This window comes from Drosophila erecta, unplaced genomic scaffold, assembly GCF_003286155.1.
Source record: "Drosophila erecta strain 14021-0224.00,06,07 unplaced genomic scaffold, DereRS2 tig00000126-arrow-pilon, whole genome shotgun sequence".
Classification (NCBI taxonomy): Eukaryota; Metazoa; Arthropoda; class Insecta; order Diptera; family Drosophilidae; genus Drosophila; species Drosophila erecta.
In genome coordinates, this window is record NW_020825209.1 from 4,323,816 (window position 1) to 4,336,714 (window position 12,899).

The window sequence follows — 12,899 nt, forward strand, 5'->3', positions numbered from 1 at the left end:
CTACTTTTATAAAATTATAAAATAATAGATACATATTGAGATACAACATTTCTTTAGCAAATTGAAAATAATGGCAAAGAAAATATAGTATCTGGGTTTGTACATTATTTCAAATATCTATAAATTAAACACATATTGTCCAGAGTATCATTAATCGAAACCTTGATAGTTCGCCCCAGAGACATTCGATTACTCGATAATATCGGTAGTGACTGGCCCAGCTCTATTAACCGCAGCCAACTTCAAGCGCCTTGTTCTTTTTTCCGGTTGACTTTAACGAGAAAGGTTGTGCACGAATTCTTTTCAAGTGAATAATCTTTTTTTTTATGTTTTGAATGGGTGAAATTAAATGAAAGACCCAACGCCGGGTGGCAGATAACACAATGGGCAGGCCGTTAACACGAAAAGATTGATTTTTACGAGTTAAAACTTCGGCTGGCAATTTTTTGTTGTGCCCCTGGATGTATGTGCAAGAGAGAGAGAGAGAGATTGTGTGTGTGAGAGAATCGTGGAAATCGCGACAACGTGTTTTTGGCAGCATTTTAATAGATTCCAATTTGTTTTTCCCGTTTTCCCCGCAGATGCCAGGCGTCACAGTGAAGGATATTGACCAGCACGCGGTTACCAAGGCGGTCGCCGTCTTCTTGAAGAAGTGAGTTCTTAACATCAAGTATAGTATTCACCACATAACCTCACAATCCATTTGTTTATCACACAAAAAAACCAAATAGGACTGGCAAGTTGAAGGTGCCCGACCAGATGGACATCGTCAAGACCGCCAAATTCAAGGAGCTGGCGCCCTACGATCCCGATTGGTTCTACGTGCGTTGCGCCTCAATCCTGCGCCACCTGTACCACCGCAGTCCCGCTGGAGTCGGTTCCATTACCAAGATCTACGGCGGACGCAAGCGCAACGGTGTCCACCCCTCGCACTTCTGCCGCGCCGCCGACGGTGCTGCCCGCAAGGCTCTGCAGGCCTTGGAGCATGCCCGTTTGGTCGAGAAGCACCCGGATGGTGGCCGCAAACTGAGCTCCATTGGACAGCGGGATCTGGACCGTATTGCAAACCAGATCGTGTTCAAGCAGCGCGATGCCGCCAAGCAGACCGGGCCCCTTGTTATTTCCAAGTAATCACACGGCGCCCCTTCGAATTCTAAAAACACATTTTTAGACTTCTATTGTAAGCGCTTTTTGTTTGCACGAGAGAGATGAGAAAATAAAACCAACCACAATTTGTAAAAGTCTACGAAACAAGCGTTCTACGGATGCTAGAAACATATTTTTATGCGGTCAGTAATCAGGGGAAAACTTCTCTTAGCTAAACTTATGCAAAAGGTGATTGATTTATCAGGAAGCTGTTCATATTAGTAACATGCCTGTGGCGAGAACAGTGTGGTAGGGACAACAGCTGCAATCATATCTAGTTTGTTAATTGGCCATTTTATACCATTTCCGAGCCTTCACGTTTATCACATGAGTAAATGGCTTCCATCTATTCGTTAAACTATCTGTACAACACCAAGTGGGTTGCTACGTCTTACAGGTTTTGGGATTCAGCCTTTAGTAGCTACATAGTGCATAGTTAAATAAAATCTAGTCATGTGGACTTAGGTTAAATTTCATGTTGAAAGTATTCCGTTTTTGGTGGAACATACAGAGAATTTTAGAACTTCCGTGTTTGCATATATATGTATTGGTTTTTATTCTACTTTCGTGTGTACGTTATTTAAGTTTTTCCTGAATATATGATATGAATATGAATGATATATAAAATCCGTGGCTAATGAACAAGTTTCTGATTTATCTTGAAGTAAACGTCTTGGATTGTTAGAAGACTAAGAAAAATAAGGAAATTCAAAATTCATGTGAAGGTAAGTTCGGATAGCTGTTGTAAAAAACCATGGGCACCCAAATTAATAAGGAAACCAGTCATCAGTAAAACTGGGTTGCATTGCTTTAAATTTGCACTATACAATCCTCCGAGCGAAGCTCAAAGTACGCAAAGTGTTTAAATATTTCTGAATCAAAAGAAATGTGTAGATATTAAGTCCTTGGTTTAGATTTATTTAAGAGTTTGTGAGTTTCTTCTGACGGTGTTCAGCGCATGAATGTTTCGGAGCCTTAAGACTAGACAGTACGGCTAACGATGCTCGAGGAGATCGGGTTCCGAGGCGGGTGCTAGACCCTGTCCAGAGCCTCCACCATGACGATGCTGTTGCCGCGGATAACCTGGCAAAGTGGGGAAAACTAATAAGACGGAACTTTTAGTCAGAGAATACTGCGCATCTTACCACCATGCCGATGTTATTCTTCGTGTTGTCCTTGCACTCCTCCACCGTGTCGTCCAGGACCACGTTCATGAAGGGGTCGAATCCTCGCAAAATGCCGGTCACCGCGCGTCCTCCGTTCAGTTTCAGCATCATGCGCTTGTCCATATATCTGGAATTTAATATGGTTACTTGCATATATGGAGAGCTATCTTTTTTGCGCTTGGTTTCACTTACTTTTTCAGCTCTGGGGGATGGGCCTTCGACATTTTGGTGGTTTAATTTCTTTAAAATGCGAAAATTAAGTAAAAATGCGGACCGCAAGGTAGAGATGTCACTATTGATTGGAGCGATACTATTGTTTTAGCCACGCATCCATCTGGTCACACTTTTCGGGCGGCAAAAATAGTTTCCCACCAAATTCGCTGTGTTTTACATGCTCACAAAAATATTGCTGTCAAATAGTAAATAACAAAGGGGGACCCCTTTTATATCTCAATAAAAAAACAGGAAATGGTTAACGGACAAAATGTTGGCAGTATAAGCTATAATTCCTTTATACCGGGGGCATAATCGTCTTTTTTCTGCATAATCGAATTTTCTTTCTTAAGATGTACATATTTTATTAACAATCAATTTAAATATAACAGAACATAGAGTGGGAACTTTGTGTATTTAAGCGATTCCAGGTCTCATATCATTTCTTGAGGCCTGTCTATTTGAGGCAGTGCGAACATACCGCATCAACGCATTTGTTAGGTGACTTGAAGCGGCTGTGTGAAAAGGGCATTTGTAGTTGGCGCAGATCTGCGCTGCAGTGTGACCCTATCTACAGGTATTTCGGAGTCGGTGAGGGTCACACTCGCCCAGGCACCCGTATAAAATCCCCGCTCCCCTGATCGACGAGAGTATTTCCAAAAAAACGCGAGGAAAAGTCTGATGCGCGTCTAAATCGGAGCGCAAATCGAGCACTTTTTTTTTTTACACATCGCGCGCAGTGTTTACGACTGAAAACTGAGACAGAAACACCTTGGCACCGAGAAGAATGTGATATTGTGATATATACATGATTCGCTGACAACTCTATTTTATGTTGAATGCGTTTGAAATCGAACGCAGCGTGTGTTTACTTAACGATTTTCTGTGTTTGTTTGCCCAACTTACGGAGGTGAAATTGAACATTGCTGATTTTTCATTTTCCATTTTCCACCGCAACCGAGAGAGAGAGGAAAAGTGAAAAGTGCTATTCGACGAAGCGAAACGGAACGCAAAATCAAAAGAAAAACAAATATCCAAAGATATGTGTACATAGCACATAAATTGCAGATTGAGGCCAAGACAAGAGAACCTGAAATCAACACAGATCTTGACGAGAGAGTTCATGATGGACAGGAGTCGGAGTAGCAGAAGTGCCACCAGCCGCACTCCAACTGGCAACCAGTTCAGTTCAATCAGGCACTGTGGCCTACTGACGACCGCCATCCTGCTGCAGGCGCTGGTGTCCATGGCTTTGGCCATCGAGGAGACATCGCCACCGACCGCCCCTTCACGCCCACCGCCACCGCCCACCGTGAAGCTCAACAAGTGCTGCCATTCGGGAGAGTATCTGAATGAAGGCACCTGCATCGCCGGCAGTGAAGCCCTGTGGCTGCCCATGGTGTACTTGGTGCAGCAGCAGCGCTTCTTCGAGCCCCATGGCGCCAGTCCGCGATTCTTGAAGTTTCTGCCCAATACGAGACCCTCCTGCCGAAAGGATCAAACCACAGAGATTTTCCGTAGCCGGGGGGCCAATGTGATGCTCTTTCCCAATGGCACGCTCTATGTGCGGGAACGCGCACTAATGGTCCAGCCGGCGGACTACTGTGTCGACTGGGAGGTGGCCGTTGTCTGCCTGAACAGTCAGCCGCCAAGTGATCTCGAGGATCCCGATCACGCAGCCAATCCCCTCGTGCAGCAGGAGCCGCCAAAGGCCAGACTACGACTAAGCAAGTGCTGCGGCAAGTGGGGCAGCTACAACACGCAGCTCCAAAACTGCGATTTGCAGCCTAACCATCAGGCAGCCGTCGACGGACTGCTCCGACTCGCGCCCCAGCTACCCGAGGGCAGCTATCAGACCAGCTACGGCCTGCCCGAATGTGCACAACCCGGTGGCTACTCCATTGCCGGGGATTGGCAGGATGCCCAGCTGGATCGGAGCACGGCCATGCTCCAGTTGCCGCACAAGAACCTCAGCGCTGAGCAGTACTGCCTGGAGCACACGCAGCGCGAGGGCGAGGTGAAGATCATAGCCTGCCAGCATTTGTTTAGGTCCGCGGCAGGGGCGGGCACCCAGGCGGGATCCAGTGGAGGAACCATCGAGCAGGCCAATGGCCAGAACCTGCAGAAGGCTGTCCTGACTGGTGGCATACTTGTATCCATTGTCTTCCTCTCCGCCACTTTGGTGGCCGGCTTCCTGCTGCCCGCTGTGCATCATGCGCTTCATTGGCGCTGCCAAATATGCTATGTCACCTGCCTGCTATTCGGCAAAATACTGCTGGCCGTCGAGGAGCTGAGCTCCAGTCTGCAGCCGGGCAGTGCCGCCTGCCACACGCTGGCCATCACCATGCAGTTCTTCTTTCTGGCCGCCTTCTTTTGGCTGAACACCATGTGCTTCAACATCTGGTGGACGTTCAGGGACTTTCGGCCGAGTTCGCTGGAACGCAATCAGGAGGCTCTGCGTCGCTATCTGTACTCCCTGTACGCCTGGGGCGGTCCGCTGCTCATCACCTTCGTGGCCGCCTGCGTGGATCAGCTGCCGGAGACGACGTTACTGCGCCCGGGATTCGGACAGCTCTACTGCTGGTTCGACAATCGCAACCTCTCGATCTTCGCCTACTTCTACGGACCCATTGGCCTATTGCTGTGCGCCAATATAGCGCTCTTCGTGTCCACCACCCATCAGTTGACCTGCGGCCTGTGGAAGCGGGACGATGTCAAGTCCTCCTCGGAGAAGTCTGCCCTGGGTCGCGTCTGCCTGAAGCTAGTGGTCGTAATGGGTGTCACCTGGATAGCGGACATTCTGTCCTGGCTGGTCGGTGGACCCCATGGCGTATGGTTCTTTACCGACCTGATCAACGCCCTGCAAGGCGTCTTCATCTTCATCGTGGTGGGCTGCCAACCGCAGGTGTGGACCGCCTGCCGCAGGATCTTCTGCCCGCGATTGCGTCACGACATCACCAACACGACCAACGGTGTCCAGCACTCGAGCAGCTCGCAGGGTTTGCCCTCGTTGGCCGGTGGCACGGAGATCACCCAGAACACCAACACAACCACAACCACCACCACCACCCACATGCCCAGCAGTCCGGCGGCGGACAGCGGACTGGAGGATGATGTACCGGAGAAGGCTCCCATTGCCCCCGCCGCACCCATCATCAAAATGGAGACCGTTTGCTAAACGTAAGTTGAACACCCGATAGCCCCTGAAGTGTGCTTGTGAAGAGATAGCTCTGTTTGCCAGGGCAAACAAAGCGCCTGCTGTTCTCACTCCCAACACAGTTTGCCAAGTGGCTTACAAAACGCGGCTTTAAGCACACACTAGCTGATAGACTTATCGGCCTTAATGGGCTTTAGGGCCAGCCCGGAATGCAAAGTATGAGCTCAATGAGCTGGCTGTTTGCTCGCCGGCTACGCCATGCATCGCAGCAGGTTCGATCCTATTAAGTACACGTACAGGTGGGGCCCCTTCAATATCACTAAGCAGCTTTATTCCAATGGAGTTCAATCAGAGGGAGGTGGACAGGTTGCGTACATCAGACACATTGTCTGCTTGAAAAACACCAAAATAATACGCAGAACCCATGTTTCCTATTAATTAAGTTCGTGTTTAAAAAAATAGCGTGCTCGTAGACTAGGAACTGAATAGAGAGTCTTCAATTGACCCGAAAAAGAATCACAATCCGTGTAAATTGGATGGATCAACACATTAGCTAGATTTTCCGGTATATAACCAAAAATGTAAGGTGATTATCACATATACAGTATGTGTCAGAGAAGATAGTGTGATAATTGCTCCGTCTGTGCATTTAACCCAAATACCAATGATGTATTTACAAAATGTGGAAACAAATAGGAAAATCCGGATTTGTCATGGAAATAGTATGTAGTGTGTGTTTGCGCTGACAACTTTCGAGAAGCAACCACCATATGAAGCAGAAATGAAGATTAGGACTAGGGTTTCTAGGGGGAAAATGAGGCGAACTTTTCAATTGAAAACCTTTGGCGTTTCATTTAATTGGGTAAGTCCCCTTTTGGACCATGTTCTTTGGAAAATACCCTTCTCTATAGGACACTATTCACCCCCCATACGGACTATACGCTATCCAGATGAAATGTTAGGGTTTGAAATTTCCTGGCAGCTACCTGGAGCGTTTTTCCAACCAGGCGCCGGGTGAAAAGTCTAGCACGTTTTTTCTTTTTTTTTTTTTTGGTATTTCGTTTCGTTTTATGGTTTTATGGGGGAATTCACGTAGGGTGAGAATCCTACGATGGTCAGTTCCATATTCCATTTGCATGGCCGAAACTGCTTTACAACATGCGCCAAGTTTACGATTTCGCGTGCAGCACTTGAGTTCGAGAATGGCCATAAAGATGAATATGTTGCCGCTGTGCTGTTATGTTTTTCATCGGAAAACTCTGACGCCGGGTCGGGTGAATTCGATTTTCGAATTTCCTGTCGAATTCCACATTTCCACATGGCCATAAAGTAATCAGCGCAACCCTTGACACACACGCAAGCGAAGATAATGGAAAACCGGCATCGCATTCGGATCGTTTCTGGCATCCGTATCTGCTGGATTCAAAATGTGTGTGCTGAACCCGAAAGGGAAAATCGAGTTTAAATTGGACTCACCGGCGACGACGATATCGTCGATGGTGATAAGCCCACCACACCATCGTCTTGTTTGGGTTTCGGCTTATTTACTTGTTACTTTGTTAGTTTGGTCGCCTCAAGTGCTCTTGACACATCCCAAATGATCCAACTACAGACAGGCCTCGACACCGGCGCAATCTATTATTTGAAAAGAAACCTTAGCTCAGAGCTCATAAAGTTTTGAAAGCTTTAATTCCATTTTGGGCACTAAAAATCTAGCATTAAATCTAGCTCATCTTTAAATCTAGCATTAACCTGGTTGCTTAATATTCCCTGGAAAAGATAAGGATTTATGCATGTTGATAGTAGCATTAATTTAGGAAGCCAATAAAATGAAGTTTGTTTTTCTATATTATTAACAAATGTCTGCTTTGTATACGCTACATTTATGTTATTAGACCCCAAGAACATTGGTTTACATTGTACACAGCCGTATAGAAAATATGTACATAATTACTTCAGTTTGTAACATTTTTGAGTGTGACAGCTGGTGGTAGCAGTTATTGTTGTACGACTGTAATTCTTTGCCTCGCGTTTTATTGTTTGTTACTTTTTCCCTTTTTTTTTTGGGCCCTGATCGCGTCATACTTTTTGGGATCCGTGTCTGTCCGGGGAAACAGATGTGCTGTCTGCTGTACGATTGTATGTGGGTCCGAGTTCGAATCAGAGGTTTGGCCCAAACGAAAGAGAAAACAAAACAAACACTGGGTTTTTGGCCCATGGGCCCATTCCATGGGATTACGCAACCGAGTTAAATGGCCTGGCCCCTGAAAAGCTGAAATCCGAAAACAGAAATCTGAAATTGTGGCTGGCACACGCAATAATCGTACAGAAAGGGGCAGCCAGTCGCCTTAATACTATGACCTGCATGCGAGTGTGTGTCGCAACTGCAAACTGCAACTGCAACTCCAAAGGCAACCCGAAATGCATCTGCAACTGCAACTGCAGCTGCCGTGCCATTTGTGTTCATCTGCATAATCCCAGAGCAGCGTATCCACGTCACGCTCATCACAACGCGACGGTGCAAAAATGCATCAAAATTGGATGGCGGGGTGCGTTCCTCGTTTGTCAACTGAAATGGCACAGAAGCACAATGCGAAGGAGGGTAGATGCTGCGGGAATTCACTAGAATCGATCCAGCAATGGGATCTAGCTATCATGGGATCGTCAGGGATCAACCGTGAAGAAAAAGGCAAACTCTATGGGCTAAAACCATTCGCGAATTTGAACGCCATAGAAGCTGTAAGCTTAGCATTTCAATATTTAATACTATTATAAAAGAGCATTTAAGAGGAAAATACTTTTTCTTTGCAAAATGATTGTGTGACGAAAACTAAAAACGAAAGTTTTCCTACAATTACTTTCGGCCTCACCCAAAAACACTTTCTTTCATTAGCAATTTCTCTGATTATCTTGTTTAGTATCCAAGTAACGATGCGAGTAATCATCATAATCACACAGCGTTAAACATTTCAGCTATATCCAGCTTGTTATGAGAACTAAAAGCTTGGCCACGCTTGAGTTCCACTTTGTATCTCCATCAACATTTTATAATTAAGTGATTTCGCTTATTGTTCTATTAGTTATTAGCATTACTTGTTTGACACGTCCAATCACGAAATGATTACTAATTTTATAAAATGCCAGGTGACCATGTTCGTCGGAGTGCCGATTAAATAGTATTTGTAGTTTCAAAAATGTAGATTGTTTCTGCTTTATGGTCGAACGTGACCTGTACTTCCCCTGCAACTGAAATAATATTCCCCATGATCTATCTAGTTGAAACTTGGTATGGTTTTCATATCTGGGTCAACTTTATCTTCCTAGTTCACTGACATTTTAAAGTTTTCAACACTTGGCAGCGTAATGAATTTCTTCCTGTTGACTCTACCGCACAAATTGGCACCAATTTCGCAGTAAGAATACTAAATGTCCAACTTCAGACGCAATCGCAGTGGCACACGCACACATGTTCTGCGTTAATTTGAGTTTAGCGGCAATTTTTAATTTGAACGTTCTGCAGTTTTTCAACTTATAATTGCACTGTGGCCCATTTACATTTTACGCAGGGCATTATTTTTTTAATTTGTGCCTGCAACGTCGCTCGACATCTGATTCCTCGTTGGAGGCCAAAGGAAGCAAAGTGGGAGCATTGTTGTCATGCATCCACAGTTGCGGTTAACGCAATAGCTCTGAATTATAATAGTCACACGTCCTTGCGTGGCAAGATATTTTGCCCGTTCTTATAAGCATAACATTGCGATTGGTACATGAATTTCATTGGCAAGTAATAAGTATTTCAACTGCCAGCAGTTCACACCTCAAATCATATCGCAATTGCCACCTTTTCATAAGAATTTGAAAACACAATATCTCTCAGAATTCCTGATTACGCTTTGCCTGGAAATCTAAACAGATCATGAATAATCCGCAGATGTTTCAGCTAAGAAAGAAGGAAAAAAACAAAGCTTTTTCTAAGGGAAGTTAAAAAGCAGTCAAAGTGGATAATTATTCACAATTACCATTTTTGTAAAATATAATTCAAATTGGATATTAACTTTTAGGAAAATTTTTTTCTAGTACTAAAAAAAAATTACTTCGCTATCGAAGTAAATTGAGACTGGAACTCAAAGAACTAAAGCCGCTTCCAACACTGCTTCTAAGTGCTAATATCTTGAGGGCACTGTACCCACATGCGCACGCTTATAATATGAAAATGTGTACTTATTTGTGCCCCTTTTCTTTCTTATTTTTTGCAGACAACTGAGACGACGAGCGACAATGCGAAAGTCAGGCCCGGATACTAAAGTCCAGACCTCGAATGAGCGAAATAATGGCATTGGGCAGTTCAGAAATAAGAAAGAAAGGAAAAAACACAAAAAAAAGCTGCCAAAGCTGGAGTTTCGAGACGAGCGGCACACACTTGCGCAATCGCAGAAAACAAAACCAAGCTGACCAGCTAATTGTGCGAGTGTACGAGCGAATGAGTGTGTGTTTGTCTGTGTGTAAGCGACTTGCGCGTGATTTTGAAATCGGCCAACAACCGCTGGCGAACAAAATGTACTCGGTATGCCAGTATTCAACTTCAATTTGAGCCAGCACAAAAGAAACGTATTATTTTATTCATCATCATCATCATCATAATCGCATCGCATCGCAGAATAACGGTAAAGCAGTTCGGGTCACATTAACACGTTCTAATTGGACACTTCGGTCAGTGTTGCGAAATGGAATGTGCAGCAAACGAAACAGGAATTCAGCCTAGAGAAAACAAAGCAGCGCTTTTGTAGCTCTTTTTTCCAAGCACTTTTAGCCAACAAAAACAAAAACAACAGGGCTGTATGTGTGTGCATCTGTGTGTGGCAACCACAAGAAATTCTCTGTTGAGGCACATTTGTTGTTTAGTTTAGATCGCGTTGCTCTGCTTTTTTTCTGACTCAAATCTCAAGTGTGAGAAAAACAGCAGGCACCCCACACACACACACACACGTATGAATATATCGGATGTTTAACATTTAAATTAGCTGCTTCTGATTGGTATTTCTCGATTGATACTGCTTGCATATATTCTTTATGTATGTGTGTGTGTGTCTTTGACGTTTTTATTGCCTAATCACTTTTTTTATTTGCACTGTACTACTGGAATACTTGACAAAAATCGCTGACTGAAACTATTTTTATGTTTGCCCCATAACGATTTTCAACCGAAAATTTGTATATTTTTTTACGGCTAGTGTAAACAATTGAAATTTATTTACTTGAAGGCATAAACAAAATCGTTATACACACACTCTGTTAGGCGGAAACAATCAAATTGATCATCGAAAGTTCAACGATACGTATTGATCAAGGTTAAATGGTAAAAAATGAAAGCGCGCTAAATTAAACAACGATAAAGCAGTACACGCACACACACGCACCAAACTTGTCAAGACTTTCGAGCAAGCAGTGCAATTGTCCTGCATCCTGTTTTTGGGCGCCAAAGCTGAAATGTATTCCCCCCCATTACAAACGTATTTTTAAGTATTTAAGCTCTTGTAAACGCAGAAACTACAACGCAGTACAATTATTATTTCCCATTATATTTATTTAATTTTTTGTTGTAATTAACTAATATTAATTTATTGCTCAAGTTACGATGGCACGTTCAACGTGCCTAACTGACAATTGTATTATGTAGTAGAACTTCCAAAGTGTTCAGGCCAAAAGTAATTCTCCCCGAACTAAAGAGCGATCATACTTAGATGCTGGTAGGAGTCAATTTTTTTTATATATATTTACATACATATGTGTACATATTCAATACTGCGTATTTTGTATGTAGCTTATATAGTTTTCTTGATCTAAGCAACGAATCGAATATGAAATTATCGAATGACTGAGACAAAGGCAGCGAATACTTTACACCAGGATAGATTTTAAATTTTGATACTAACTATTAACTATTGACCATTGTATATAAACGTATTTTGTACACACCCTATTGGCTAAGCGATTGATATAAAATATATACATTTAAATGTGCATAAACAACGATTGTTAACTCAGATCCCTGTAACTCCACAACGAATAGCCACTAAGTCTTAGTCTTTATCCACTCCTATGGATGCTAGGAACCTACGAAAAACGAAACTATTGTTAACTAAATCTAAACCTATAACTAAATCACTATAACGATCGAACAAGTCTGCAAGGCAAAGCAAAAAGCCCACTTAGTCAGCTGATCCACGCCCTCAAAAGGCAATATCCAACGATTTCCCTCAAGAGGAAGAGTATTTTAACGATAATTATCATATAATGTATGGCATTCGTAAGGAATATATCAATAAATCGCTTTGGAGGCGTCCGCATGCCCCTCCATCCATCGCCTCTGTTTGCTATTAATTTATGGCGCAGATCGAGAACATTATATAGATAAACATGCGGAACAAAATTGTCCGAAATGGCAATTAAATGAAACCGAAACTGAAACTTGGCAGAAATGTGCAGCTATATAGAATAGATATACGCAAGGTACCCCGATATTCAAACAATACACCCGCAATAGTATACACAATACGCGAATAACGATGGCAGCAAATGGGAACTGCCATTGAGCAAACCACCACTGAACTATTTATATTTACATTGTACCGTACAATAAAGCTTTTTGGCAAATATCAATGAAACCGAGCAAACAAAGAACCAGCTAATAGCGAATGTCTTTCAATTGGTGGCCGACTCATTATGGGTGCTCCTGCGGAATGGCATTGTGGTAATGGTGACCCACTTCGGGCTGGGATGCCTCCAAGTGGATTAAACCTTTGTCGTCGTGGGACTGGAACCACAATCTTCTATCGCCGCCTCCAGCAGTTTGTCCACTTATCCCCTTTTGTATGCAAATTAGGCACTGGCACAGTGGGTCTCACAGGTTTATTTAGTAAGTAGAATTGATACTTCAGGACCTCGTTCTTTAGTGGCGAACTTTTACTCCAGTTTGCTAAAGCGCAAGAATCCGTTTTTTAATAATATATTATATTATATTTTTTACATTATTGCAACGTCTTTCCTGCTTATAATTTGTATAAAAATAATCATTTTGTTGCCATGGTGTTCCGGTGGCTTATATTTGCAGTTTGTGGTGCAATCAACCTTTAAGGCGATGTTAAAAGAGAAGAAAAACCGGTTAAATATTTCAAATACGCCAGCGTATTTAATTCAATAACACCGTCATCACGTCT

At 43.5% G+C, this 12,899-nt stretch overlaps 3 protein-coding genes across 4 annotated transcripts; 2 read left to right on the forward strand and 1 right to left on the reverse strand.

The window, feature by feature from the left end:
• Positions 1 to 180: 180 nt before the first annotated feature.
• Positions 181 to 1,246, forward strand: LOC6549997 (40S ribosomal protein S19a). Of its 2 annotated transcripts, none has more exons than XM_001977427.3 (3): positions 181 to 285; positions 582 to 652; positions 732 to 1,246. In XM_001977427.3, the coding sequence occupies exons 2-3, from the start codon at positions 582 to 584 to the stop codon at positions 1,129 to 1,131; spliced, it is 471 nt and encodes a 156-aa protein (XP_001977463.1). In that variant the 5' UTR covers positions 181 to 285; the 3' UTR covers positions 1,132 to 1,246. The 2 variants fall into 2 exon arrangements, with proteins under 2 accessions (XP_001977463.1, XP_026838375.1); XM_026982574.1 differs by having other exon boundaries at positions 212 to 307.
• A 791-nt stretch (positions 1,247 to 2,037) lies between these two features.
• Positions 2,038 to 2,642, reverse strand: LOC6549998 (probable small nuclear ribonucleoprotein G). The gene is made up of 3 exons (XM_001977428.3): positions 2,505 to 2,642; positions 2,292 to 2,439; positions 2,038 to 2,229 (listed from the first exon to the last, which is right to left on the reverse strand). The coding sequence occupies exons 1-3, from the start codon at positions 2,534 to 2,536 to the stop codon at positions 2,179 to 2,181; spliced, it is 231 nt and encodes a 76-aa protein (XP_001977464.1). The 5' UTR covers positions 2,537 to 2,642; the 3' UTR covers positions 2,038 to 2,178.
• Positions 2,643 to 3,094: 452 nt separating this feature from the next.
• On the forward strand, positions 3,095 to 12,360 carry LOC6549999 (probable G-protein coupled receptor Mth-like 1). The gene is made up of 2 exons (XM_001977429.3): positions 3,095 to 5,705; positions 9,939 to 12,360. Exon 1 carries the CDS (start codon positions 3,649 to 3,651, stop codon positions 5,701 to 5,703), a length of 2,055 nt encoding a protein of 684 aa, XP_001977465.2. The 5' UTR covers positions 3,095 to 3,648; the 3' UTR covers positions 5,704 to 5,705; positions 9,939 to 12,360.
• Positions 12,361 to 12,899: the final 539 nt, after the last annotated feature.

Bases quoted from the DNA above. Each gene is read 5' to 3' on its own strand.
- LOC6549997 (XM_001977427.3), top strand. From the start codon at position 582: ATGCCAGGCGTCACAGTGAAGGATATTGACCAGCACGCGGTTACCAAG. The intron at 653-731 runs GTGAGTTCTTAA...AAAACCAAATAG, and splicing joins GTCGCCGTCTTCTTGAAGAA to GACTGGCAAGTTGAAGGTGC.
- LOC6549998 (XM_001977428.3), bottom strand. From the start codon at position 2,536: ATGTCGAAGGCCCATCCCCCAGAGCTGAAAAA. The intron at 2,440-2,504 runs GTAAGTGAAACC...ATTAAATTCCAG, and splicing joins CATCCCCCAGAGCTGAAAAA to ATATATGGACAAGCGCATGA. The intron at 2,230-2,291 runs GTAAGATGCGCA...CCACTTTGCCAG, and splicing joins AGAATAACATCGGCATGGTG to GTTATCCGCGGCAACAGCAT.
- LOC6549999 (XM_001977429.3), top strand. From the start codon at position 3,649: ATGATGGACAGGAGTCGGAGTAGCAGAAGTGCCACCAGCCGCACTCCA.